This window comes from Saccostrea cucullata, unplaced genomic scaffold, assembly GCF_032062105.1.
Source record: "Saccostrea cucullata isolate Sc308-1 unplaced genomic scaffold, CSIRO_AGI_Scuc_v1 ctg289, whole genome shotgun sequence".
NCBI lineage: Eukaryota > Metazoa > Mollusca > Bivalvia > Ostreida > Ostreidae > Saccostrea > Saccostrea cuccullata.
In genome coordinates this window covers 167,040-194,164 of record NW_026933175.1, presented here as the reverse complement: position 1 = coordinate 194,164, position 27,125 = coordinate 167,040, and the positions used below count along the sequence as shown (strand labels likewise).

Below are 27,125 nucleotides of genomic sequence, written 5' to 3'. Positions count from 1 at the left end.
AATCTTTGTATACCATGATATTTTTGACATACAAAAGTTGACATACAAAAGGAAAACAGCTGAACTAGAATTTTATAAAGTGGTCTGTGACAAGGATGAAGATCTATCTGTATTAGACATTGTATGGTACTGAAGACATTCTTCATGAAATGGTCGAACAATATCATGTGCAGACATGAGTAAATTAAAATGACAATGTAGAGGTCAGTCTCAGAATCTAATTTTCCACAGCGCCATTGTTTGGCTTTGATCCCCTGTGAATGAACTCAGAGTGGAGCTGTAAACATGCTACACATGCTTCCTGTTTTGACATAAAGAACTACAGGGGGATCATATATACCAACGGGCCCATTAAACAGAAATTTACCTCTACACCTTTTTAGCTCACCTGAGCTGAAAGCTCAAGTGAGCTTTTCTGATCACCCGGTGTCCGTCGTCCGTCCGTCCGTCCGTCCGTCTGTCTGTCCGTCCGTCCGTCTGTAAACTTTTCACATTTTCAACTTCTTCTCAAGAACCACTGGGCCAATTTTAACCAAACTTGGTACAGAGCATCCTTGGGTGAAGGGGAATTTAAATTGTTAAAATCAAGGGCCAAGACCACTTCCAAGGGGAGATAATCAAGAAAATACGAAAATAGGGTGGGGTCATTAAAAAATCTTCTTCTCAAGAACCACTGGGCCAGAAAAGCTGAAACTTATAGGAAAGCATCCTGGGGTAGTGTAAATATTAAATTGTTAAAATCATGCCCCCCGGGGGTAGGGCGGGGCCACAATAGGGAATCCAAGTTTTACATAGTAATATATAGAACAAATCTTTAAAAATCTTCTTCTCAAGAACCACTTGGCCAGAAAAGCTGAAACATATGTGGGAGCATCCTTGGGTAGTGTAGATATTAAATTGTTAAAATCATGACCCCTGAGGGTAGGGCGGGGCCACAATAGGGAATCCAAGTTTTACATAGAAATATATAGAACAAATCTTTAAAAATCTTCTTCTCAAGAACCACTTGGCCAGGAAAGCTGAAACTTATGTGGGAGCATCTTTGGGTAGTGCAGATATTAAATTGTTAAAATCATGACCCCCTGGGGAAGGGCGGGGCCACAATTGGGAATCCAAGTTTTACATAGAAATATATAGAACAAATCTTTAAAAATCTTCTTCTCAAGAACCACTTGGCCAGGAAAGCTGAAACTTATATGGAAGCATCCTTGGGTAGTGTAGATATTAAATTGTTAAAATCATGACCCCCCGAGGGTAGGGCGGGGCCACAATAGGGAATCCAAGTTTTACATAAAATATATAGAACAAATCTTTAAAAATCTTCTTCTCAAGAACCACTTGGCCAGGAAAGCTGAAACTTATGTGGAAGCATCCTTGGGTAGTGTAGATTTAAAATTGTTAAAATCATGACCCCTGAGGGTAGGGCGGGGCCACAATAGGGAATCCAAGTTTTACATAGAAATATATAGAACAAATCTTTAAAAATCTTCTTCTCAAGAACCACTTGACCAGGAAAGCTGAAACTTATGTGGGAGCATCATTGGGTAGTGTAGATATTAAATTGTTAAAATCATGACCCCCGGGGGTAGGGCGGGCCACAATAGGGAATCCAAGTTTTACATAGAAATATATATAGAACAAATCTTTAAAAAAGATCTGCATCACCCAAGTTACTCAGGTGAGCGATGTGGCCCATGGGCCTCTTGTTTGAATGAATTCAAATAGGTTATTCATCCTGAAAACAACTGTCTCCATTTATATACTTGTAAATTTGAGAGAAAATTGCAGGTTATTATGATCAATGATTACTATTCCTAAAAAAAATTGGTTTAATTAGTATTCTTTCCTTTCTTTCAGTTGAATGTTGGAGATGTTGCCAAGTTTAAGGTGCACAAGTCTGACCAGTCTTCTCTGGATCTAACAGTTTTCTATCAGGTAGGGTATCCCAGTATATACCAGGTAGGGTATTCCAGTAAATACCAGGTAGGGTATTCTAGGTAGGGTATCCCAGTATATACCAGGTAGGGTATATTAGGTAGGGTATCCCAGTATATATCAGGTAGGGTATCCCAGTATATACCAGGTAGGGTATACCAGGTAGGGTATCCCAGTATATACCAGGTAGGGTATACCAGGTAGGGTATCCCAGTATATACCAGGTAGGGTATCCCAGTATATACCAGGTAGGGTATCCCAGTATATACCAGGTAGGGTATACCAGGTAGGGTATCCCAGTATATACCAGGTAGGGTATATTAGGTAGGGTATCCCAGTATATACCAGGTAGGGTATCCCAGCATATATACCAGGTAGGGTGTACCAGGTAGGGTATCCCAGTATATACCAGGTAGGGTATCCCAGCATATACCAGGTAGGGTATCCCAGTATATACCAGGTAGGGTATCCCAGTATATACCAGGTAGGATATACCAGGTAGGGTATCCCAGTAAATACCAGGTAGGATATACCAGGTAGGGTATCCCAGTAAATACCAGGTAGGGTATTCTAGGTAGGGTATCCCAGTATATACCAGGTAGGGTATATTAGGTAGGGTATCCCAGTATATACCAGGTAGGATATACCAGGTAGGGTATCCCAGTATATACCAGGTGGGATATACCAGGTAGGGTATCCCAGTATATACCAGGTGGGATATACCAGGTAGGGTATCCCAGTATATACCAGGTAGGATATACCAGGTAGGGTATCCCAGTATATACCAGGTAGGATATACCAGGTAGGGTATCCCAGTGTATACCAGGTAGGATATACCAGTATATACCAGGTAGGATATCCCAGTATATACTAGGTAGGGTATTCCAGTAAATACTAGTTAGGATATCTCCGTATATACCAGGTAGGTTCAGTTAAGACATGTCTGTCACCAGGGTATTGTTTATGATTGTAGGTTTTCAGTAAAGGCATGTCTGTGACCAGTGGTACAGTTGACTTTGGACAGACTACATCAGCAATACTTCCTGTGACGGTCAGCAGGTGGATGTCTCCCATGGCAACAGTAATGGTATATGGTGTATCCAATGGTTACCTGCTTACAGCAATGCAGAAAATCAAAGTCAACCTCAATTTAAATGCCAAGGTAACAGAGAAATTTACAAGACCTTAGAAAGGCATATATTTACGTCCAATGTATACTTTCACCTTTTAATTGTTGCAAAAAAACAAGAAAAGGCCAAAAAAAAATAATGAATAGTTTCTCAGGCCAAAAAATTCAAAATTCAATGCGGCAGGCAGGCTTTTTTTTTTTTTTTTTTTGAAGTAGGCTTGACTTTTTTTAAGCCATTTGTTTAATAAAATGATAATATCTACTAATTCTTAATTTTTGTTTTCTGAAACTTGTTAAAATATGTATTTAACTTTAAATAATGTTATTCCAAACATTTATTTAAAAGTTAATTCATAAAATACTGTAAATTTAGAAAAAATGTATTGTATTTCTAATCAAAACGTCTATCTTTGCATTTATTAAAAGGGGAATAACTCGATTTCCTTTTTCAACTTGGAAAAACTGAAAATTGAGTTATTTCCCTTTTCAATATGTCAATAAAATTTATCAATGCATCTGTTTTTGAACTGATGCGGCGGTGCCTGAGAAACTATGTATTAATTTTTTTTGGCCAAACTTATGTAATTTAAGGATCTAGTATCATTATGTAGTTCAAATTTCCTATTTAATTCTCCATGTTCTACTTGAAAATTTTTATTACCACAGGCCAAGATGTCGTATGGGATTTCTCGGGCCACGGTGGGGTCAGATGTCACTCTTACAGTGACCACACCAGAACAGAACTCGTACGTGGCAGTGGTGGCCATTGACAAGGGATCGGAGCTTCTCGGGACGATAGATATCACAGAGAAAGAGGTATCGGTACACAGCAAAAATAATTCATTACGAGGTGGGGAGAAAATGTGAAAACTATTGTAAGGCTATTGCATTACTTGTTGATTTTTCAGATTTTAACAGGCTTAGAGATGTATGCTATGGGAAGTAATCCAGAAAATGGACCTAATAGACCTGTGATCATGAACAGGAAAAAGAGAACTGTAATTAATCCTTACTACCCATCCTACAGCACAGCTAAGATTCTTACAGTGAGTACAAGCCAAATCAGGCAACACAAATGTTAACTGTCCAACAATTATCTCAAATTTTACCAAAACATCATTATTTGATTCAAATTAATTATGGCTTAGCTGTATTATCTTTATCTATAAAGTATGACAGTTTCTTAGAATAAATATATTTGTTTATAATCATGATAATGTCCAGAGAGATAGCAATATTCATATTTAGAGGTCTCTCCTAAACTGCGAAAATTGAATCCTCACTAAAAAGTCTGCTTACATGGTTATTTGAATTTAGCTGATAAATCTATAAAAATGATATGAGAAAACATTCATTAAATCAAGGACATTTTTACATTAAGAAGATATTTTTAATAAAGTGTGAATGATACAAAGTAATATTTTGTTTAAGATGGCTGGCATGATGTGTCTCACGGATGCCACTATTCACAAAGAAATGGAGAGCTTCATTGATTGTAAGTTGATGTTAAGGCATTCTGATTTTCAGAGGATACAGTAAAACTCGGTTATAGCATAGTCCTGGGGACCTGTGAATTTAATTTGCTATTTCCGTAATTCGTTATATCCATATAACGAATTTGTATAACTATATATAGCAAATTCGCAATATGAATATTTTCCTTCAAGAAAGCGTTGGTTCTTTTTTGAAATATTTTCTTCATTTAAGCAGGAAGTCAGTAGGATTTTGAAAGTGTTAGATAGAATTTATATCCTTGTGAAATCAAATTATTTTTTCTGATCCTTGACAATGTCTACAGTTGAGCTTTGATTAGTTTCTTAAAGTCTGTGTTCTTGAATACCATGGAGATGTCAAATTAATTTTAAAGTCAAAACCACTATTCTTTTAAGTATTTTATACTTGATATATCGAATCCTGGGATATTTCAAAGATTTTTCTCCGTCCATTGACTTTGATTTAATGAGGTTTGACTGTATAAAGAAAATTAAGAATTCTTCTTATTTCTGAAATCCAACTTAACAAACCTGTCATATTTTTACAAAGTATCTTTTCTGATTAATTTCAGTTGAGGAGTTCGCAGAGGGAGCAGTTGCTCCAGATAATAAAAGACAAGACGATGCCCCAGCTCTTCCAGGCGCAGTAACTGCATTTTCAAAAGACGAGACTAAAGTTCGGAAAAATTTTCCAGAGACCTGGATCTGGATGGATGGGAAAAGCGGGTCAGTTTATGTCAGTAATGTAAGAGATAAAATATAGGTCAGTTTATGTCGGTAATATAAGAAATAAAAAGTGGGTCAGTTTGCCAGTAATATAAGAGATAAAAAGTGGGTCAGTTTGTCAGTAATGTAAGAACTGAAAATCAGGTCAGTTTATGTCAGTAATTTTTCAGCTGAAAAGTAGTTAAGTTCATGTCAGTTATGTAAGAGATAAAAAGCAGGTCAGTTTGTGTTAGTAATGTAAGAGATAAAAAGCAGGTCAGTTTATGTCAGTAATGTAAGAACTTAAAAGTGGGTCAACAGTGTTTCTGCTAAATTTTAAAACCAAGGGTCATTATGACCCTTTGATATAAACTTTTGGGAGTCAAAAAGATTTTTTGAGGGTCAAAATTTATTCTGGTTTTGCTTTCAATTCTTATATTAGCTCTGCCTCCTAAAATTATATATTTGATGTTTAAAAATAAAAAAAAATGTAAGTAAAATATAATTGATACATGTATACTTATTTTATTTACCGGTACACAGACACATTTTACCGATTATGCCATTAGGGTTTCGTGAATACCTCAATCAAAAGATAACGATTGAAAGTGGTTGATTGCTTTACAAAAATTTTTATTAATGAATTGAACTTTCCTCACCTTTTTATTACCATTATTAGCCCTTTTGACAAAGCCAAGCTGATATAAATATGCTGATGTAAGACTGAACATGCTGAAGCGCCATTTTTATCTGCACCTCCGGTTTTGTTAAGAATTAGATAGATCGTACAAAAGAATTTAATAGATTGTTGACGTGAAAATGCCAGTTTCAATCACTGCCACTTTGAAATTAAACTAAAAGCAATGATTAATTCCTAAAAAGTTGTCCAGAATGTAAATTGAACATGTTAAATATCTTCCTCTATTGAAGGCATCAATATTGAACTGTTTTTTAAAAAAAAAATTTATATTTTTTTTCTGCATCATGATGACCCTTAAGATGACGTTTTTGGGGGTAAAAAGTAATTTTTATGCGTAAAATACGCAGAAATATGCGTTAACGGAAACACTGGTCAATTTATGTCATTAATTGTGTCAGTTTTTTTTTTCATTTATGTAATAATATGATTTATGTCATATATTATTTTTATCTAATGTGTAGATTTAAAGACAATGGGAATGCAGCAGTAGACTTATTTTTACTCCTGTGTAGAATTTTTGTCTAAAAGATAACTCTATCTGATTCTTACTTCACCCTTGGTATACTCTTGGATTGATTGATTGTATATTGTTCAAAGTCCCTCTTGAGATATTTCTCATATGGAGATGCCACCACTTGCCAGTGGAGAACTGCAAATTTTGTCCTATACTTGGCATTCAGGGCCATTGAGCAGGGAGGGATCTTTTTCTTGCCAGTACCAACTGCTATACAGGACTCTGTTTACATGGTCTCATCCTAAGGGCCGGTCTCCACATCCCTCAGTGGGATTCAAACCCACGACATAAGGATCAACTCCTAACTTTACGACTCTAGAGCAGACGTTCTAACCACTGCGTCACTCGGGCGACATATACTCTTGAATAAAGAGTTTTTCTTTGAAGGGGGTCTGACATACTTCATGACATATGAATGCAAAGTGCCAGAATGCCATATGGTGTTAAATGATTGTTGTGGTGTCAAGAGTATATACAATCAAACCTTGTTATTTCAAACTTGACTGGGACAAAAAAAAATCATTTTATCAGAATATTTTGAGATACTGAGGGTAAATTACTTTTATTGATTGGAACTTCCAAATCACTTTGCTATATCCATGGTATTCAAGATATCTGCATTTGAGAGACTGAAATCGAAGTGAGCTGATTTATTTGCAGCTCTGATTCCCTGTTTGAAGTTCAGGAGATGTTACCAGACTCCATAACATCGTGGGTGACACGAGCTTTGGTTGTAAGTCCCACCACTGGCTTACATATACCAGATAACACAAAGGTAATGAAATCACTCAGGTAGAGAGGTAGATATCACACAGGTAAAAAAAAATCACTCAGGTAAAGAGGCAGATATCACACAGATAAATACAGTCACTCAGGTAATAAGGCAGATATCACACAGATATGTACAGTCACTCAGGTAATAAGGCAGATATCACACAGATAAATACAGTCACTCAGGTAATAAGGCAGATATCACACAGATATATACAGTCACTCAGGTAATAAGGCAGATATCACACAGATAAATATAGTCACCCAGGTAATAAGACAGATATCACACAGATATATACAGTCACCCAGGTAATAAGACAGATATCACACAGATATATACAGTCACTCAGGTAATAAGGCAGATATCACACAGATAAATACAGTCACTCAGGTAATAAGACAGATATCACACAGATATATACAGTCACCCAGGTAATAAGACAGATATCACACAGATAAATACAGTCACTCAGATAATAAGACAGATATCACACAGATAAATACAGTCACTCAGGTAATAAGACAGATATCACACAGATAAATATAGTCACTCAGATAATAAGACAGATATCACACAGATAAATACAGTCACTCAGGTAATAAGACAGATATCACACAGATAAATATAGTCACTCAGATAATAAGACAGATATCACACAGATATATACAGTCACTCAGGTAATAAGACAGATATCACACAGATAAATATAGTCACTCAGGTAATAAGACAGATATTACACAGATAAATATAGTCACTCAGGTAATAAGACAGATATCACACAGATAAATATAGTCACTCAGGTAATAAGGCAGATATCACACAGATAAATACAGTCACTCAGGTAATAAGGCAGATATCACACAGATATATACAGTCACCCAGGTAATAAGACAGATATCACACAGATAAATACAGTCACTCAGGTAATAAGACAGATATCACACAGATATATACAGTCACTCAGGTAATAAGACAGATATCACACAGATAAATATAGTCACCCAGGTAATAAGACAGATATCACACAGATATATACAGTCACCCAGGTAATAAGACAGATATCACACAGATATATACAGTCACTCAGGTAATAAGGCAGATATCACACAGATAAATACAGTCACTCAGGTAATAAGACAGATATCACACAGATATATACAGTCACCCAGGTAATAAGACAGATATCACACAGATAAATACAGTCACTCAGATAATAAGACAGATATCACACAGATAAATACAGTCACTCAGGTAATAAGACAGATATCACACAGATAAATATAGTCACTCAGATAATAAGACAGATATCACACAGATAAATACAGTCACTCAGGTAATAAGACAGATATCACACAGATAAATATAGTCACTCAGATAATAAGACAGATATCACACAGATATATACAGTCACTCAGGTAATAAGACAGATATCACACAGATAAATATAGTCACTCAGGTAATAAGACAGATATCACACAGATAAATATAGTCACTCAGGTAATAAGACAGATATCACACAGATAAATATAGTCACTCAGGTAATAAGGCAGATATCACACAGATAAATACAGTCACTCAGGTAATAAGGCAGATATCACACAGATATATACAGTCAATCAGGTAATAAGACAGATATCACACAGATAAATATAGTCACTCAGGTAATAAGACAGATATCACACAGATAAATATAGTCACTCAGGTAATAAGACAGATATCACACAGATAAATATAGTCACCCAGGTAATAAGGCAGATATCACACAGATAAATACAGTCACTCAGGTAATAAGGCAGATATCACACAGATATATACAGTCACTCAGGTAATAAGGCAGATATCACACAGATAAATGCATTTACTCAGGTTTTCTATTAGATATCAAATCAGTGAAAACCAATGCTCAGATAATGAAGCAGATATCATGCAGATAAATACAGGAACTCAAGTAATGAACCATATGTGCCACAGGTAAAAACACTGAATCAGGTATAAAGCAGACATCACACAGGTAAAACAAAAAATTAAAATCATTTGTATAAATTAAGATTTTTATGATATAGAAAAAAAATGCTATAGGTTTGGTCAAAATTTCAATTTTTAATGTAATGGCCACTTTGAAATAGATACAATTTGAATATGTTTTAAGAAAATACATAAAAGAAAATGCACTCATACTTTGAATAGATATCGAGAAATATTTTTATTGTAGATTGAAAGCTTCAAGTCCTTTTTTTTGGTGATCGACACTCCAGCATCTATTATACAGGGAGAAGTGTTTGAAGTGAAGGTCCTGGTATTTAATTACGTAGAGAATGGTCCTGAGGATCTACAGGTAGTCATTAAACATTTCCTGATCATAAAAAAAATTAACAATGTATCAGTTATTCCCTGCAAGGTACTTGTAACAAAAATTCAGGTATTTACTGTATGAGCAGAATTTTTAGCAAGGATTCAATTTTGGCATTATTAGCAGGGGTGCTGAGATCTTTAAATTGAATCTCGCTAACAATTAATTATGTATTGTTTGTAATAGCTTTTAAAAATGAGCATTAAAAACCAGCTAAAATTTTTCTCAATCAAAATTTAAAACAATTTTTAAGGACAAATTGCTAAATTTGCATCTCGCTAAAATTTCCACTTGTACGGTATTAGATGTCAAGAATAGTCATAATGCCCCTTATTGTGTGAAAAGTTAAAATTTGAAAGAATAATTATAATGAATTTGATGAATTGTGTATAATAGTTAATGGTATTGATATCAATTTGATGAATTATATATAACAGTTAATGGTATTGATATCAATTTGATGAATTGTATGTAACAGTTAATGGTATTGATATCAATTTGATGAATTGTATATAACAGTTAATGGTATTGATATCAATTTGATGAATTGTATATAACAGTTAATGGTATTGATATCAATTTGATGAATTGTATATAACAGTTAATGGTATTGATATCAATTTGATGAATTGTATATAACAGTTAATGGTATTGATATCAATTTGTATATAACAGTTAATGGTATTGATATCAATTTAGGCCACAGTGTCCTTGAAAGGGAAGATAGACAACACAGCAAAGATCTGGAGCAAGGACTTGAACCAGGAACCGACCTCGTCTGAGGGGGTCAACCAAACACTGACGGTCAGTTATGGCCTAACACCACACAGTGTGTTAAAAATGGATAAGACATGTAAATTCTGAAAAATAAGTTTTAACGAGGCCAAGTCTAATTATTTTCACCATAGGGATTTTGATAATATTTCGTTAATTAATTTTTACTGTTATATTTATTGTTTTAAGATTAAAAAATTGAATGCTTACCACCCCGATTCGAAAGGGGTCATCTCAAAAGTTTTATTGGACCCTATGGGAATTTGTTGTAAAAGCGCCTAATTATCACCATTTTTTCATATTTTTTGTATTTCTGCCCTAGAGATTTCTTCTTCAGTCAAGTAGATGAAAGTTATTGTAAAAAGTCACCAAACTGTGAAATTCAAAAAAGTTGACCATCTAGATTGGTCTGGGTTTTAATTACAAAGTTTATTTTTTCGATGCCCAATACCTCTAAAATTGCCATGTTGTGGTATAAACACATATTGGTGCAGATGAATTGTAGGTGCAGATAATTTTTTTTGGTAAAAAATAGCAATATTTAGATTGCTGCTATGTTTCTTTTGATGTTCTGTCATCAGTTTTTAGTAAAATATCCATGGACGTCTACGAACATATAAGCAAGTCATATGCCATTCTTCAACATAATGCATTGCTTACAAATTCGGAAAACAGTGACGTGGCTCGAGTCATTTCAGCGTTTTTTCCCCATTATTGTTGTAAAATCACATTTTCAGACCAGTAGGCATTTCAGATAATGTTAATTTTATATTAAAATCACAATATTTTGGAAAGGTGTACTGTCGCACTTATGACTACGTGAAATTAAAGACTGCGCAAAAGTCATGTGCACTCGAATTAGACTCGGCCTCGTTAAATATTGAAGGCAGGTTTATGTTGTGAGCTCATTAAAGAAGAGCTATTGAAGAAGTAGTGTCCATTTATCTAACCTTTTGTCTATTTCTGCTGGCACATAAGTAGTCTGCACTAAGAGTACACAATCTAGGGAATCAGATTTTGATTGATTTTGAGTTTCTGTAAGTGAAAGACAAGAAGTAAAGTCCAGGTACAAGTTTTTAATTCCTCTGTTAGATTGCACCCTAGTAGAGCTACAGAAATGTCAGAGACTTCTGGTTTTCTAGGTATCTGTGTATGTCAATTTCAATGTTAAAATCAGTTCATACTGTAACATTATATACTGTACTATTTTATTCTGGACAGGTCAAGCGTGGGCAGTCCGGCATGTTTGCTGTGTGGGTAAGGAAGCTGGACACAGATAAGTTCTCTCCCTTGTTGACACTGAGCGGGAAGGCTACAGCTCAGGCCGGGGGTCAGAATTACGTAGACAATCTGGAGAAAGTGGTCAGTGCTGAGGTAAGGTTTATCAATGGGATTGGGATTGGTTCTTTATAGTGAGGTATTCTATTTCATGGTCATATCAGCCAGCTGTTATGTGTTGGTTTCTGTATTCTCCCATATACATTATCTTTTCACACAGAATCTCTGGGCCAATTTCACCCTAACTTGCCTCAAAGCATTCTAGGAAATTCATTTTTCCCCAAAATGAATATACAAGCTTCTTTCCAAAGGGAGATAATTTAGAGAATTGATAACTTACTGAAAGCATTTCTCAGTCAGTCTTATCAAGGCTGGGATAATAAGGATTGACTGTGCTGGTATATTTTGTTTCTAGAGAGTGCAGAATTTACAAGGAAACAAATATCCTTGTGTAGTAGATACAATCAATCACATTTTTGCCCTTTTATCCAAGTGGGTCTACAATGCAGAGATATGAATAGGAAAAGGGTCTGCATGAGACATTGTTAAGAAAAAAAATTGAGGCATGAAATTCATGTGACTGTTACATGTATCGTTTAGACACTCTTTACCTAAAAATAACTAAAAAACTTTTCTAGCCTGAGGGACGTCAAGTTCAGAAGACCAGAGTACTGAACCTGGAGACACCAGGGGGAACAGACATTCCTCCTGTAGGCATCTCATTCCCTGACAACGCAGTGAAAGGCTCCAAGTCTGTCTACGTATTGGCCATGGGTGAGTGACATGTACAGTAAAACTCGTTTAGTACGAATACGGATATAGCGAATTCACGGATATAGCGAAGTTTTTCTGGGTCCCCGGCAAAATTCTTAACAAATCCTTATAACGAATTTATGGATATAGTGAACTGATTTTGGGTCCCATTGAAGTTAAATATAATGAAATTTACATCCTTTATAACGATCTTTCAAAGATCTCACAATTTGATAAATTGAACTGACTTATTTTTGTTCATGGAATTGTATATATATAATTCAGTTCACAATAAAACCTTAGTTATCGAAGGTATGTTTTGTTATATTTGCTTCCTTAATATATTTGTTAATATGTATATGGCCTTTATATGGTTTTACGAATTTGTTATACGGTTATAACGAATTACGGATATAGTGAATTAAATTCACAGGTCCCTATTCGTTATAACCGACACTTTGTGTCCTTAATTGTTATAACATTTGTTTTGAAGTCAATGAATTAGGAAGTTTATCATGTGATTATGAGTTTTTTTGTGAATTTTCAATGTTCAAAATGATTTATGGATAACATAGAAGTATATCTCTGACCTTCAGGTGACCTTCTGGGCCAGGCCCTGAACAACCCCGAGAGAATGATAAGTGTACCCACAGGCTGCGGGGAGCAGAACATTGCCACCACTGTCCCTAACCTGTACGTCCTACAGTACCTCCGAGCGACACAGGCCGGGGAAACTAATCTGGAGGCCCGAATGATACAGAACATCAAACAAGGTTTGTGTCACACAGCGGACCTACTGCTATCTGATTATGTCTGCATGTTCTCCACAGGTTATAAACATTTGGACATGTTTAGCTCCTTCTTTGGATTGGCTGATCCAGTTTCTTTCAATTTTCTTAAATAACTTTTAAATTAAACTGGAACAATTTATGCCAGTGGAATCCATGGTCCAGGTCCCAGGGTGTGACATGTTCATTTACTGAACATACATTACATCTTCAAAAAATCTCTACTCAGGGGCATTTAACAGATAAATTGTTTTACTCTAATCATAATGCTCAGCACTCAACCAAAATTGGGAAATGTGTAGCCCTTAAGTTACATTGACTTCAGGTTAGCTAAAAGTGATCAGGTTTTGAGAAATGAGATAGTCAGGGGACCATCAAGGTTCATGGGCCTTTTGTATCTGAGAAGTGAGTGTAATGTTCCGTTTGTCTTCTGTTACAGGTTATCAGCAGGAGTTACGGTACAAGAGACATGACAGTTCCTTTAGTGCCTTCGGAATGTCTGACCCCTCAGGAAGCACCTGGTATGTTGTTATTGATCACATCTTAAAACAAGTAATGGACTATCTGGTCTTACTTGTAAAGGGTTATTTGAAATTAAAGAATTTTTTTCACTAGGATTTTTTTTTCAACTTAGAAGGGGTACTACCATATAAAAGGAAATTTTAGCAAGACGCAATATTAGGGATTGTTCTTGAAAATTGTTGTTTTATTTTTATATACGCAAGAAGTAATTTTAAAATGCTCACTAAAGAAGCTTTTATAACTAAAATGCAATTTTTGGCAATATTCAATTTTAACGATCTCAGCACCCTAGCTAATAATGCCAAAATTAAATCCTCAATAGAATTCTGCTTATACGGTAATTATGGAACAAGTCCATTTTCAGCAGTGTTAAAAAGATTTGGAAGATTTTGTGGAAATCATAAGTTGTGACAGTTAAATAACCACGCATTGTTTCTTATTATGCAGGTTAACAGCATTTGTGCTGAAGTCTTTTGCTGAGATTCATAGAATACTACCAGATCTGGTGGACCCCACAGTGATGCAGAGAGCCACCTCCTGGCTGAATAACCAAGTGGGGGAGCGGGGGGCGGTCAAAGAACCGGGCAGGGTGATCCACACGGAGATGCAGGTACACATGGAAGTCAGATCGAATTTATAAACAGTATGTCAAACAAAAAGAAAAGTTGAAGGATAATAATGATTATTAGCAGAAGAATAAGGGGGAAATTAGGAAATTAGCATTTTTTAAAAAGGCTCAAGTGAGCTTTTCTGATCACATTTTGTCCGTCGTCCGTCCGTCCGTCTGTCTAGCTGTCTGTCTGTCTGTAAACTTTTCACATTTTCGACTTCTTCTCAAGAACCACTGGGCCAATTTTGACAAACTTGGTACAAAGCATCCTTGGGTGAAGGGGAATTTAAATTGTTTAAAAAAAGGGCCAAATTCCCTCACAAGGGGAGATAATCAAGAAAAGACAAAATATATTTTGGGGTCATTATATATCTTCTTCTGAACCACCAGGCCAGAAAAGCTGAAATTTATATGGAAGCATTCTGGTATAGTGTAGATTCTAAATTGTTAAAATATATTTTGTAAGTTTATATATCAATGGGGAATGTTTTACATAGAAATATATAGGAAAAATCTTTGAAAGTCTTCTTCCAGAGAGACAAAAGCTGATATATTTGTAGTTTATATATCCTGTGTAGTGTGTGAAATTGTTCAAATTTTACCCCCGGGCAAGTGGGGCCACAATGGGGAATCAAATTTTTACATAGAAATATACAGGAAAAATCTTTGAAAATCTTCTTCTCAAGAACTACACTGGGCCAAAAAGCTGAAACTAATGTGAAAGCATCCTGGGGTAGTATATTGTTACATTACCTTCGGGCAGTGAAGGGATTCCACAGAGAAGTTAACTGATATATATTGTAAAAAATTTATATATCTTCTGTGTCAATAACCACTGGGAAAAAGCTATATTTGTGCACATGGAAGGATCCTGGGGTAATGTAGATTTCAAAGTGTCTAAATTATGATATATTTTGTAGTTTATATATCACTGTGTATGCTGTGATTCATATATTTTACAAGGCAGGAAATCTGGTAAAGAACAGAATGGTCAAAGTTAACTGATATATTTTGTAGTTTATATATTCACTGTGTATTGTCTGGATAAATTTGAAAACCTATATTTTACAGGGCATGGCTTGGCAAATATATTCATGATTGTTGTCAAAAGCTAAAAGACAGGAAAAAAAAACACCTTGATATATTTTGTAGTTTATATATCACTTTGTATGCTATGAATTGACTATATTTTACAGGGCAGTGGGGCGGATTCCAGGGAGAAGTTAACTGATATATTTTGTAGTTTATATATCACTGTGTATGCTGTGAATTGACTATATTTTACAGGGCAGTGGGGCGGATTCCAGGGAGAAGTTAACTGATATATTTTGTAGTTTATAGTTCACTGTGTATGCTGTGAATTTACTATATTTTACAGGGCAGTGGGGCGGATTCCAGGGAGAAGTTAGCAGCTTTTGTGTTGTCCTGCTACACTGAAGTTCTGGCAGAGTTTGGGTCTACCAGTGATATTGTAAGTCACTCCTGTATCAACAATATATAGCAATCAGTACAGCATTCAAAAATAATACAATATCAATTTCTATAAACACAAAGATTTCTTTGGTATGTTAAAGATTGGATCTATTCGTATTTTGTTTGTAAAGTGGAGAGAGGAGTACTTTGCTTTTGTAATGGAATCAAAGTAAGAACAAAATGAAATCCATTCATTTCTCATGCATTTCATTTTCTTTCATGACAAGTATATACACAGATAGAAGCAATATATGAACTTCTGTAAATCAGGTAAAATAATTACAGATCTATGCTGCTGCAAGCCAAAAGATGGCAGCTATAGAGAGTTTTCTGAAGAGTAACCTCCCCTCGGCAGTGACCAATCCTTACTACACCTCACTACTGACATATGCCCTCGCAGTAGACGGGTCATCAACAAGAGAAGTAAGCAAGATGGCACAACAACTTATGGACAATGCTACAACCTTCCTGGATGGTAAGTTTAAGGAGGCTCATTACACCACTTTTTGATGACGTACTACACAAAAAAATAAACCTCCATTGTGTCGACTGGTTTCCTCTTGGGACGAATTGTACAGGTACCTCTATAATATGACCCTGACCTTTAAAACGCTTTAAAAATAGATAAAACATGCGGTGTTATAAAAGTGAAAACAAAGTAAAGGATTCATTTTGCATAAACCAAGAAGAATTGCTTTTAAGCAGAAGCAAAAGAAAACAACAATCAAATCTTCGCCAAACAAGTAATGTCAATTTCATAGCAATGCAATGCAGCATGCAGTGAGCTCTATCAATGTTTGTATGGAGGAAATTCGAGTTAAAATCTATGAAATTAAAGTTATTTACTTGCACTATTTACTGTGTTGGTGTTTATTTATATATTTGCTTTATTGATTTAAATGTATACAGTGGCAATTTAAAGCTTTGTTCTGAATTTTAGATGTAATGTCAAACGTTCCTTAGTGTTTTGAGTCTTGGGTAATTAGGAAAGATAACTCTTGAAAGTGGACTTCTTATACCAAATATTTTTTAAATTGCATTTTTCATTTCGTTCAAACATTCTTCATTCAATTTGACACATGTAATTCATTGAAATACATTCCTTATGTCTTCAGAACTCATTTTCTTAATGTTTTATGCATAGATTAAAAAGATAATGACATTAATAGTTTTTTTAGGAGAAAATTATTTTTTCTAATAAAATTATTATTAGGTATTTTCACTGTGTATACTTGTCTTAAGAAGATGCCCATCATTTGACACTGAAAGTTCTGAAATTCTTTTAATAATGAATTTGAAATGAAACATTTCATTAAAATTAGACAAAAACTAAAAAATTCTATGAAAAATATTTATGATATCAATACCCCCATCTGGATATTTGACATCTACATTGTAAGTGGTGCTGTATTGAAATCTAAAATAAACTGTGGATGTAATGAGCCACCTTAATGTCAATCTATTAGAATTAAAGATGCTGAGGTTATTGGCTACTGTTTTATGTTGTTAAAACTGTTTTTTCCCTTAAGTATTTTGCTTTAAAGTTTGTGGGAATATTTCTTGTTCTCCAGAAAAGGGTATAATGAAAACCTTTGAGATAGAATGATGATGAGTTACATTGATTTATAGGAGCGGTGGAGATGAAGTGCCTGGGTAAGAATTGTAGGGGTGGGGACAGTGACGGAGGTCCGGGGGGACCGGTTCCCATACTGAGGGACATCAGGGAGAAAGAGCCCTCCCCCTCCAGTATAGAGATGACAGGGTACCTCCTACAGACCCTGCTGAAGATCGGCAGATCAGACGACGCTCTGCCTTTCTTACGATGGCTCAACAGCAAACGGAACAGCCTTGGGGGATGGTACTCCACACAGGTCTCGTATCAGATGCTCTGTTTAACTTTAATTTACATGTGGAAATGAGTGGGGGAGGAAAGAAACTAATTCAATATTCAGATGGCAACAAAGACAACAATATATTTTTAAAAAGTCTGTAATTTTTCTGAATCAGTCAGTATGTATGCAGGTGCTAATTTTGCCATCATTTAAAAATCAATATATGTCTTGAGCCAGATTTACCAAATAGGTAATAAGAAGTTTTGATCCATCTGACTCTTTATCTGGAGAAATGCATTTATCTCAGGATTCCCCCATTTAACAATTACAGTCCCTGAAACGTTCTACTTTCCCACCTGAACGGTGAACGAACGCTGAATGAACGGTGAACGATCGGTGAGCAAACTGTGGGTGACCGATGTGCGAACGCTGAACGCAACTTGGTGAACGACGTGTGAACGGTAAACGGTGAGTGAACGCAGAACGCGAACGGAGCGCGAACGCGAGCGCAAAGTGAACGGTGAACGCAAGATGAACGATTTATTCAGAATGCCTCCGATCTTTTCCTTGCATTGAGATTATTCTAATATTCTATAATTCTAATTTCAGGTGCTTAAATATAAATAAACAGTAAATAAATAAATAAATAAATATTAAAAACATTTTTGTTCTTTACATATATGTACCTATGTTTTAATCGACATTTTTGTAACACGATTTTATTGCCGTAAAACGTGTATTTGTTTCCGAACGCGAGTAGATAAAATATATAATTAATCTATTTATATAGTAAATATGCTTATTCTTTTCACCAATAAAATAATGTGGACTTCTGATGATAAAACTACTACTTATAGAATGAATTAATTTCATTGTACGCTGTTGAAACAACCATACATGTACGTATGTATTTCCGTGCCAAAGCGATTCTGAGTAAAATAACGGATTTTTTTTTAAATTCACAATTATTTGTTGACATTGACTGTTATCATACTGCATAAAACTCTCGTTTTATTTAAATTCTAATGCAAAATATTCTATATTTATGTGCCATTTGTATTCTTTTATGACGATTATTTTAGCTAACTTCTTCATGTATCTGTAGACATCTCCCGGCCGTGATTATACTCGGTCAAGATGTTGGAAAGAGGCATTCAAATTATTTGTAATAGATTAAATTTTCAAAACTAAATAAGTAATTTGCTGTCATAGTTTTTATTGAACAGAGAAATGTACGAGAGAGAGAGAGAAAGAGAGAGAGAGATAACCCCCTCGATTCTCAGATATCTGTAGTATCAAATAAAAATTCTTATTATTTTTCCTAAATATTCCAAGCAGTAACGCTAATCTTTTTTTGAGATTAACAAATCCATTTGACCGTAATCATTAGCTTTTATTTTCCATCATCAAGTTCATACAGTTCACAGGAAGTCCGTGCAAGTAGCGTGCCTGTCCTGTCAATCAAAATAATTCGACACAGTGGAGGTGTGGAAATTGCGTTTCACCGAACATGCCAAAGGCAAAGAGTCACTTAGTATTCCAAGAAGTTTTAATATTTTTCCCTATCATTTCTATATTTGATTTTGGCATTCCTGCAGAAAAAAAATAATTGGATTAAGTTTTAAATTGAATTTGAAACATATTCTCTGCCAGTTTAAAATACTACTGTCGGCACACGTTTATTCTAAAATACTATTGTTTAATGACTGTTTGATGTTGGTTTTAAGACTGATTTTCTTGTGTTACAATACAAATTAAATATTGATTAAAATATACTGAAAAAAACTCAATAAGAATTTTATTTCGGGAGAAAAGACACCGGGGGTGGGGTGGGGGGTGGGGGGTGGGGTCTTAATTATACTGAATGGCAAACATATATTTAAACATATGTTTAAGTACTGTGAAGGAAGGAATTTTCCTTCTCTAATAATAGACTATTTTAAACATTTTAGTCTTTTCTAAAATTTAAAACCACACCATCAATTTAATTAGCTCTAAAGATATTTAATTAACTGAATATTTGCAGTACTGTTCATAATTCTCAAACCTACATGTAGTTAAAATACGTGTTACTGTAGAAATAATTTTTTTTTTTGTATTATTGTCCTGTAAAAGACTTGGATTAATTATTATACATCCATTAATAATTTGTCTTCAGTCTTTAAAATTACAACAAATTGATGCCGTGCGTGAAGCATTTGTACATTGCCCTTTTTTTAAGTTAATATTTTAGCATCGTTCTACATACATGTAGGTACTTAATGTATTATTTTCCAGGAAAATTTCATGAAATAAGTAACAGCTGAGTTATGATAATAGAAATATAAATATCATAGATAATTTTTGCAATGAAATAATTATTCTTCAAACACGATATCTAAGTTATTTAATTGAAAAACATGTAAATCCTTACCATCAAAAAGATAAGTCCTTTCACTTCGGAGTTCCGAATGACAATGAAGACTGAACGATAAGTGAACGGTGAACGCAAGGTAAACGCAAAGTAAACGGAACGAAGAGCGAACGGTGAACGTTTTGTGAACGCGAGCGCACGGTGAACGGTGAACGCAATACTGTGAACGAAGAGCGAACGGTGAACGCACGCTGAACGAACGGTGAGCGAACGGAAAAATGGGAAAGTAGAACGTTTCAGGGACTGTATGGACATTTCACATCCTATATTTACTAAATCATTGACTTTTGATTAATATACTATAACAATATTTACAGGATACAGTAGTGGGATTGAAGGCCCTTTCAGATTTTGCCAGGAGTCGATCAAACAACAGGAATGTTCAGATTGATGTAGTTATAACAGCTAAACAGAACTCCACTGTACTGAAGACTGAGACAATACAGATCACCGCGGAAACACGACTACTGCTGCAGAGGGCCGAGGTAAGATGTGTGTGGGGGGGGTATGATGTGGGGATGATGAGGGTCTCAGAAGTTACTGGGATGACTTCTTCAGTAACCATAGAGACTGTGTGTCGCCTCAGGTGTGAGGTCAATTAATAGATGTGAGAGATCACAGCTAAATTCTAATATTCATTCTGATAGACAAGAAAAGGCAATTCTTTTCTTTCAGGTATTTGTATACTTTTTGAAATTCTAAACAAGCAAATACTTCAAAATTGTGAATTCTTTCCCCAAATATAAATATCTTTTTATGAATACTATATGATAGTTAACAGTATACAAAGCACAAAGACCCTTATTAATTAGGTGTATAATTTTCTTTTACAGTTTCCTATTGATACGACCAGTCTGGAAATCCGTCCCAGTCAAGCTGGAGAAGCTGTTCTTACTGTACACTAATTTTTTTAAAAATCTTTTCTTTATTATTTTGTACTGAAAAGTAGTTTTCTCTTGCTAGCTCAGAAATATATCTGTAATTTTATAATATCTACCATTCTGTAAACATATAATATGAATTGTAGACTTTAAGTTTGTAACATCAACAGTTGGGCATATTGCAGCCAGGTTATAGATGCCCATAGAACATACAAAAAAAAAAAAATTCGAAAAAAAAATATTTGTTAAGCAACCCAGTAGTACTTGTATTTTTAGCTCACCTGAGCTGAAGGCTCAAGTGAGCTTTTCTGATCACATTTTGTCTGTCGTCCGTCCGTCCGTCCGTCTAGCTGTCCGTCTGTCTGTGTGTAAACTTTTCACATTTTCGACTTCTTCTCAAGAACCACTCGGCCAATTTTGACCAAACTTGGTACAAAGTATCCTTGGGTGAAGGGGAATTTAAATTGTTAAAATGAAGGGACATATCCCCTCGCAAGGGGAGATAATCAAGAAAAGACAAAAATAGGGTTGGGTCATTAAAAAATCTTCTTCTCAAGAACCACTGGGCCAGTAAAGCTGAAACTTATGTGGAAGCATCCTGGGGTAGTGTAGATTCTAAATTATTCAAATCATGACTCCCGGGAGAAGGGCGGGGCCACAACGGGGAATCAAATTTTATATAGAAATATATAGGAAAAATCTTTGAAAATCTTCTCCTCAAGAACCACTGGGCCAGTGAAGCTGAAACTTATGTGGAAGCATCCTGGGGTAGTGTAGATTCTAAATTGTTCAAATCATGACCCCCGGGGAAAGGGCGGGGCCACAACGGGGAATCAAAGTTTTATATAGAAATATATAGGAAAAATCTTTGAAAATCTTCTCCTCAAGAACCACTGGGCCAGAAAAGCTGAAACTTATGTGAAAGCATCCTGGTATAGTGTAGATTCTAAAATATTCAAATCATGACCCCCGGGGGAAGGAGGGCCACAGTGGGGAATATATAAATACATATAGGAAAAATCTTTGAAAATCTTCTTCTCAATAACCACTGGGCCAGAAAAGCTGAAATTATGTGAAAGCATCCTGGTATAGTGTAGATTCTAAATTGTTCACATCATGACCCCCGGGAGAAGGGCGGGGCCACAAAGGGGAATCAAAGTTTTACATAGAAATATATAGGAAAAATCTTTGAAAATCTTCTTCTCAAGAACCACTGGGCCAGAAAAGCTGAAACTTATGTGGAAGCATCCTGGTGTAGTGTAGATTTTAAATTGTTCAAATCATGACCCCCCGGGGGAAGGGCGGGGCCACAATGGGGTATCAAAGTTTTACATATAAAATATATAGGAAAAATCTTTGAAAATCTTCTTCTCAATAACCACTGGGCCAGAAAAGCTGAAACTTATGTGGAAGCATTCTGGTATAATGTAGATTCTAAATTGTTCAAATCATGACCCCCGGGAAAGGGCGGGGCCACAATGGGGAATCAAAGTTTTATATAGAAATATATAGGAAAAATCTTTGAAAATCTTCTTCTCAAGAACCACTGGGCCGGAAAAAGTGAAGCTTATGTGGAAGCATTTTGGTGTAGTGTAAATTCTAAATTGTAGGAATCATGACCCCCGGGGAAGGGCAGGGCCATTATAGGGAATCAAAGTTTTACATAGAAATATGTAGGAAAAATCTTTGAAAATCTTCTTCTCAGGAACCACTGGGCCAAAAAAGCTGAAACATATGTGCCCATGGAAGGATCATGGGGTAGTGTAGATTTCAAAATGTTCATAATTATGATCAGTGGGGTAGGGTGGGGATGCATTATGTATAACAAGGGGGAAATCTGGTAAAGAACAGAATGGTCAAAGCTTTTCAGGTGAGCGATGTGGCCCATGGGCCTCTTGTTTATGTTGTTCTTGTTATCTGAAATCTGTATATTATATTCCACAGGTTGTCTGGCAGTACAATCTTGTGAATGATTTGTTTGATAACGACCTGCAGGTCACTGTAGGAAAGTATACGATCAACGACAACATCTACGACATCAATCCATGTGTTAGGTAAGTATACAATAAATGACAATATCTATGACAGCAACCATTATGTTAGCTAAGAAACAACATCTACAACATCAACCCTTGTGTTCTGTAAGAAGTGTACGATAAACGACGATTTATATCACATAAACTTATGTCTTACATAAAAGAAATGTATGATTTTAATTCATTTTTAGTAAGACTTCATCCACAAATAGACTATCCTAAGATACATAATTCTTTTTATCAGAATTTCATTTAATATGACGAGCTGTTGCCATGATTTCTAAAAATATAAATATCTGTGAAAGTCCTCTACAATATAAATTCATAGGGCTGTGCAATATTACCGGTATATCGGTATATTGCGGTATTATCCACCACGATAATATATCGCGATATAAAAATCAGATACCGGTATTTCACGATATTTATAAAAATATATAAAAACCTCCTTTATTGTAGAAACTGCTGAAATAATACTTGTAACTTCCCCAGGCCTTTTCAATCTAGTAATAAAAATACTTCGTCGGCTTTCAGAGGCAGATAGAGAGAAGAGAGAGAGAAAGGAAGCTTTTCCTTCACTGTCGCAATTTTAAATACATGTATATTACTTTAAAATAAAATTAATAATTAATAAAAAGACTCTCAAATAAAATTATTAAGAAAGAAAATATATAAAACATTTCTACAGGGTGTATACCATGTGTAATGCGGTTCTCAAAATCTCATGGAATCTACACGATCGACGATGAATGTTAATTAAGTTCAAGATACATTTTACACATAATGGCCATCCATGTTTTCACTTGATACAGTGTTGCTTATTATTATTTTTTAACAAGTTTCTTGCCATTTTAAACACCTTCATGCTATACCAGGAGCATGTATATTAAAACAAAAGAAATAGGCCAGTGCAGTTCCTGATCGTGTGTCATAATGTGAAATTAGGTCGGGTACACTATTTCACAATTTCTTTCTGGCTTTAATTTTATTCTGTGACCACATAAAATTTCTATATAATATGTATTGTTTTAATCATTAAATTACATTTTATGCTATTTCAATAAAACACCCCCCCCCCAAAAAAAAAAAAAACTATAAAGAATAAACTATGCATAAACTTTTTTTTTCAATTTGAAAATACATCAAATGAGTACATTTTGTTTAAATTTTTTACCTGGTTTTTGATTAAAAGTTATTATAATTATGTGAGCGATTAATGTCTTATCCCTCGCCTCCTTTAAAATTTATAGATAAATTTAAATAGTCTTTGAACTTGACAGCATTTTAAACTTTCTGTACAAATTTATTAATGATAATTAATCTACAATATATCGCAATATATTGCAATATTTAACGTAAAATAATGCAATATATCGCAATATGGTTTTCACTCGCAATACCCAACTCTATAAATTCAACTACAGTTAAGATCTGATTTATTGAGACTCCTTTGTCTATTTTTAAGATATCTGGGTTCAGGTCCCAGTAACATGGCTTTGGTTTCGGTTACTATGGGATCTGGGATGTCAGCTGATGTGGAGAAATTGGAACGGAATTCAGCGCTGTCAAAGGTCGAGGTCGATGGATCTGTGGTCCATATGTACTTAAACGAGGTCAGAATATTACCCACATACAACTACTCAATTTAAACTCAAGAAGATAAACTTTGTTTTCTTAAGTTCATTACTGTTTTGTGTAATTTCATTTTATAAGCACATATGAGATGAAAAGGTCATCTGCACTCCTCTGTTTACTTGAGTTCCGGCCCTTGGATTTTGAAATATCTTTTTTCTAAATGATCAAGATTGTTTGCTTGACTTAGAAATTTGAGTTCAAAAGGTCAGAAGACATACTGCTATTAATTGCTTATTGAAAGATTTAGAGATTTGACAATAGAAATAATACACATACTGTAATAACTTTAATAACCGTGTTTATGTTATAGGTCACCAAGGAAAGCCAGTGTATGAGATTCCGAGCTGTCCAAGTGTCAGAAGTAAAGGATGCTAAAGAAGTCCCAGTCAAAGCCATGTTGTACTATGAGCCAGGTCAGTAGACATGTTTGTAGGTCACCTATGTCTGCGGTTATTCATTTTGTCTATCGTCTTTTGTCAGTCATAAACTTTTGAACAAATACTTGTTAAAATTACAATTTCATTTTCATCATCACATCCACAGGACCCATGGGATCAAACTTTTCACAGAGTATCCTTGGGTTATGGGGACTTGTATCTTTATGCCCCTCCATGAATGTGACCATGTCATATAGAGTTTGTCATGCCATCTTCTGTCCCCCTCCCGTCTGTCCCTCCATGTTTCCTTTAGTCACACTTTGCATTTAGCTCAGTTTCAGAGAAAATATTCAAGATATTTCATGAGTATTAGACAATATTTTTATTTTTTGATTTTATATTTATGAAGGTTTTTTTTTATGTTTTGTGATATACAGAGGTGTCTGCTGTAGTATCCTACAACCCCTCTACCTCCAACAGAGTGAACTTCTGTAAAGATCAGATCTGTGCACATGCTGGTCATGTGACACCACTCAGCCTCTTTTTGGTGATCGCCGTGGCAGTGGCAGCCATCTTGTTGGGGAGACATAACTGAGAGTGGAACTTCATCAACCTGAACTTGATATCAAAGAAATTGATTAGTTGTTAGATTATCTAGATTTTTTTTATTTATATGTTAAGATTTTTTATTTGCTTGAATGTATTTAGATTTTATGTATTGTAAAGATTAATTTGCGTAATATTATCCTGTAATTTTTTCAGGATGCAAGAAATGTGGACCTCATATTTATTGACTTTATCTATGTTTTATTACATTTTCAAGAAGTAAATTAATGTTATTTTTATTTTGGAAATTTATGAAATGAATTTTAATTTTTTGGTAATTTAATTTTTACTCCCATGCAGTTATCCATCATGCTATGGAATATTTGACTAGATTTTACAGCCTTTATTGTTATATTGAGGTCTTTTTTTTATGCATGCTTAAATGTCAACTTTCTAGATTTCCCTTCTTTACAGGAAGTAAAATCTATTAAAAGCTTTCTATACAGTCAAATTAAAAATTTGTGTACTTTGTATACATCAAACATTCCAGTTTTTTCTTTAACTACATGTATTAATTGGTTTATATTAATGTATTTTTCAGTTAACTATATGTCAATTCATTCATTCACGGTGTGAATTTATTGTATGTGTTCAACTGTATTTGAAAATCCATTCAAAACCTTTATGAGATTTTGAAAGATATTATATTTAGAATTTATAGTTCGAAAAGTGCCATGACATGAAATCCAATTTATATTCTCAAGCCAATATAAATATATTTTTTTTTAACATGAGTATTTTTAAGGGGAAAGAATTTGATACATCTACTTAAGTGAAAGAAGCTTTTTAAATGTACAAAATATATTTTCCCTATTTCTGCAGGCCTTTATATTTATATATTTTGTATATTTATATATTTCTTTTATATATCACTAATAGTTACAACTATAAACAGATATACTTATATAATTGTCTTTGTTTAGGATTAAATCTGATTGTGTCTTAAATAAAATTTTCAAAATTTTCTGTCCTTTTTTAATTGTTCTGTCCTACCACCTATGTATTCCTTGTGACAAGACCTTTATTTTGGTACTAAGATATTTTACCTCTTCTTTTGTCGTAACTTTGAATAGTTATTGCTAGTGCTTTCATACTTAACAGGTGTATTCCTTATGATATGACCTTAAGTACAAACATTTTTTACTTTGACCTTGGAAATTGACTTGCTCTGAAAAAACTTTAACCTTGGTAGTAGCTTCTGAAAGGTTGGAGTGAGTACATTTCTTTCCTTTTATACTTTTTATTCAATGTGACAGGCCTTTCCTTTGGATACCATCAATTTGACTCTTTGACCTTGAAGTTTGACCTACAAATAAATCATGGTTATGTCTGCCCAAACTTAACACTGTGTTGTCTTCCTTTATGTCATGGCTGCAGCTCCTAAGTTTAAGGAAATTAATTTTGTCCTTGGCCTTGTATTTGTAGTCTGAATACTTTTGAAGATCTTCAGTCTTGGCCATGACTTTTGGATGGATGGTGCTAGGGCTTCTGTATTTCATAGGTGTATTGTGACAAAGCCTTCCGCTGGGTAGCAATATCTTGATCTTAG

The 27,125-nt window shown here is 34.7% G+C and overlaps 1 protein-coding gene across 1 annotated transcript in view; it reads left to right on the top strand.

The window, feature by feature from the left end:
* LOC134237506 (CD109 antigen-like) overlaps positions 1–26,540 on the top strand; it is a 164,484-nt gene extending 137,944 nt beyond the window's left edge. The window contains exons 16-38 of the mRNA XM_062719593.1: positions 1,858–1,935; positions 2,909–3,097; positions 3,731–3,880; positions 3,973–4,110; positions 4,496–4,559; positions 5,130–5,283; positions 7,137–7,251; positions 9,461–9,583; positions 10,298–10,402; positions 11,594–11,746; positions 12,289–12,424; positions 13,000–13,176; positions 13,631–13,712; positions 14,161–14,323; positions 15,702–15,794; positions 16,082–16,271; positions 17,426–17,667; positions 20,359–20,526; positions 20,875–20,937; positions 22,867–22,976; positions 24,424–24,571; positions 24,904–25,006; positions 25,408–26,540. Of these exons, the coding sequence (XP_062575577.1) occupies positions 1,858–1,935; positions 2,909–3,097; positions 3,731–3,880; positions 3,973–4,110; positions 4,496–4,559; positions 5,130–5,283; positions 7,137–7,251; positions 9,461–9,583; positions 10,298–10,402; positions 11,594–11,746; positions 12,289–12,424; positions 13,000–13,176; positions 13,631–13,712; positions 14,161–14,323; positions 15,702–15,794; positions 16,082–16,271; positions 17,426–17,667; positions 20,359–20,526; positions 20,875–20,937; positions 22,867–22,976; positions 24,424–24,571; positions 24,904–25,006; positions 25,408–25,565 (3,102 nt within the window). The 3' untranslated portion in view covers positions 25,566–26,540. The remainder of the gene's footprint in view (positions 1–1,857; positions 1,936–2,908; positions 3,098–3,730; positions 3,881–3,972; positions 4,111–4,495; positions 4,560–5,129; positions 5,284–7,136; positions 7,252–9,460; positions 9,584–10,297; positions 10,403–11,593; positions 11,747–12,288; positions 12,425–12,999; positions 13,177–13,630; positions 13,713–14,160; positions 14,324–15,701; positions 15,795–16,081; positions 16,272–17,425; positions 17,668–20,358; positions 20,527–20,874; positions 20,938–22,866; positions 22,977–24,423; positions 24,572–24,903; positions 25,007–25,407) is intronic.
* The last annotated feature ends 585 nt before the right edge of the window (positions 26,541–27,125 follow it).